The sequence below is a fragment of the Camelina sativa genome, chromosome 9 (assembly GCF_000633955.1).
Source record: "Camelina sativa cultivar DH55 chromosome 9, Cs, whole genome shotgun sequence".
NCBI lineage: Eukaryota > Viridiplantae > Streptophyta > Magnoliopsida > Brassicales > Brassicaceae > Camelina > Camelina sativa.
The window spans coordinates 37,139,570-37,141,436 of NC_025693.1; the positions used below are offsets into that span (position 1 = coordinate 37,139,570).

General features: G+C 33.4%; 1 protein-coding gene across 1 annotated transcript; it reads right to left on the bottom strand.

Annotated features, from left to right (window-relative positions):
* Positions 473 to 1,213, bottom strand: LOC104714634. The gene has a single exon (XM_010432065.2). The coding sequence runs from the start codon at positions 1,195 to 1,197 to the stop codon at positions 655 to 657; it is 543 nt and encodes a 180-aa protein (XP_010430367.2). The 5' UTR covers positions 1,198 to 1,213; the 3' UTR covers positions 473 to 654.

Consider the following 1,867-nt stretch of genomic DNA (forward strand, 5'->3'; position numbering starts at 1 on the left):
ATAATTTATTCCCTCAACAACATTCCGGATGCTGAAAATAATCTCAACTTTTTCGACAATGGAGACAAAGAAAGCAATGATCTATTCTATGGCTGGGGTGACATAGGACACTTTGAGGATGTGGACAACATTGCTTAGGTAAAAACGTAAGATATTCTCCTTTAGAATCTTTAACGCATTGGGGGCTCATCGCTTACACTTAAAAAATCTTGGACCCTGCAGGAGTTGTGATTCAACTTTCGGCTTGAATAGTCTTAATAATGATAACATGTTTTCTTCTGCTCAGCCAAACGAGGGGACAGAAGGTGCTAAGACAGATGATTTAAAACCAGACAAAATGTTGGCATATCAAAGAACCCCTATGTTGCAGGTTGAAGATTTTTTAAATCATTACATGTGGATATAGACGTCTTTGTGGTGAATCAGAATTTTATTTTACTTTTCTATTGGTTACTTCGTTTTGGTGGAGTCCTTAATGAAGCTTCTCCACAACAAAGCTTCCGAAGCTGTGGCTTTTCTAGTATTGATGAAAAGTTACAGGTTAATACAATTACAACTGATTGATCAATAAAGGCACACCAAATTTTATGTACACGTCACAATAATTTCTTCGTATGTACAGAGAGAGAAAAAAAACAGAGTTTTTGAAAAAAATCAAACAAACAGTTTCTCTGTTCGTTTCTCTTCTCTCCATCCATTGTAAACGTTTGCAATGTAATCTTCGATCCTGCTCGTCAAGGTATCATCATCATCACCACCATGGGAATGATGATGATCATCATCATGGTTTTCAATACCATCATCACCATCATCTTGATTCCATTGGCTACAATCCTCATCATCATTCCATATACAACCATCATCATCAACTTGGTGATAACCATCATAATAACCAAAACTATCATCATAGTAATATCTTGTGAGATTACAACAGTCTCTGTTCTTGTCTATGATTTCACCATCAAGCATACTGTCTTCTTCAAAAGTGTACAAAACACAGAAATCTTCGTTTTCTTCGTAAACAGAGCGATTACGATCTATGACAAGCAAGAAAAGAACCAAACAGAGGAAAAGGAAAATAAGGAGAGGATTTGGAGGATTGTTGAAATATCTCAAGAAGAAAAAGAGCATGAATGTTGAAACAACTGTTCTCCAGATCATCTCCATGCCATTGATTATAATGTTGAGCTTCTTCATTTGGGCTCTATCTATATCAATAAAAGAGTAACTTTCCAGGGAAAAAAAAAATCGAATTTAAGAGTAGCTTTCCGGGAAAATACCATGAATTATGCTGAGACAGTGAGTGGAATAAGTCTGTTGTGTGAAGTTATTGTAAAACTTCCAAGCTCAAGGTATATACTTTGTATAATATAAACTTAAAGATTCTTAATATTCTAATTAAGGATACGTGTTGTACACATGTCTGTTTCTTGCTACGCAAGTTCTAACTATATTTATATGTTCTTGAGAGAGAGAAGTTTACGACTCTTGAAATGGACACAATTTATTTATTTAAGTTATGATTACGCCGTTTATCTCATTTTTAAAAGTAATATTTTATATATGCAGATGAGTAAAATATAAAATAATATGTAACTTTTTTTGTGTGTGTGTGATCATAAAAGTTACATATTATTTTACATATTTACTCATCTGCATATATAAAAAAGAAGGTAGAATTACAATCCGTAATCTATAGTATAAGAAGTAACTCATTAATTTTTTTTCACATATTTTCACAGCATTTACATGACTCAACAAAACTCTACCTACAATAGAGTCAAAACCTATATCATCCTCTCTTATATTACGTACCAATATTGGTTTTCACACACATTACATGACATGAACAAGAAGCCATTCTCCT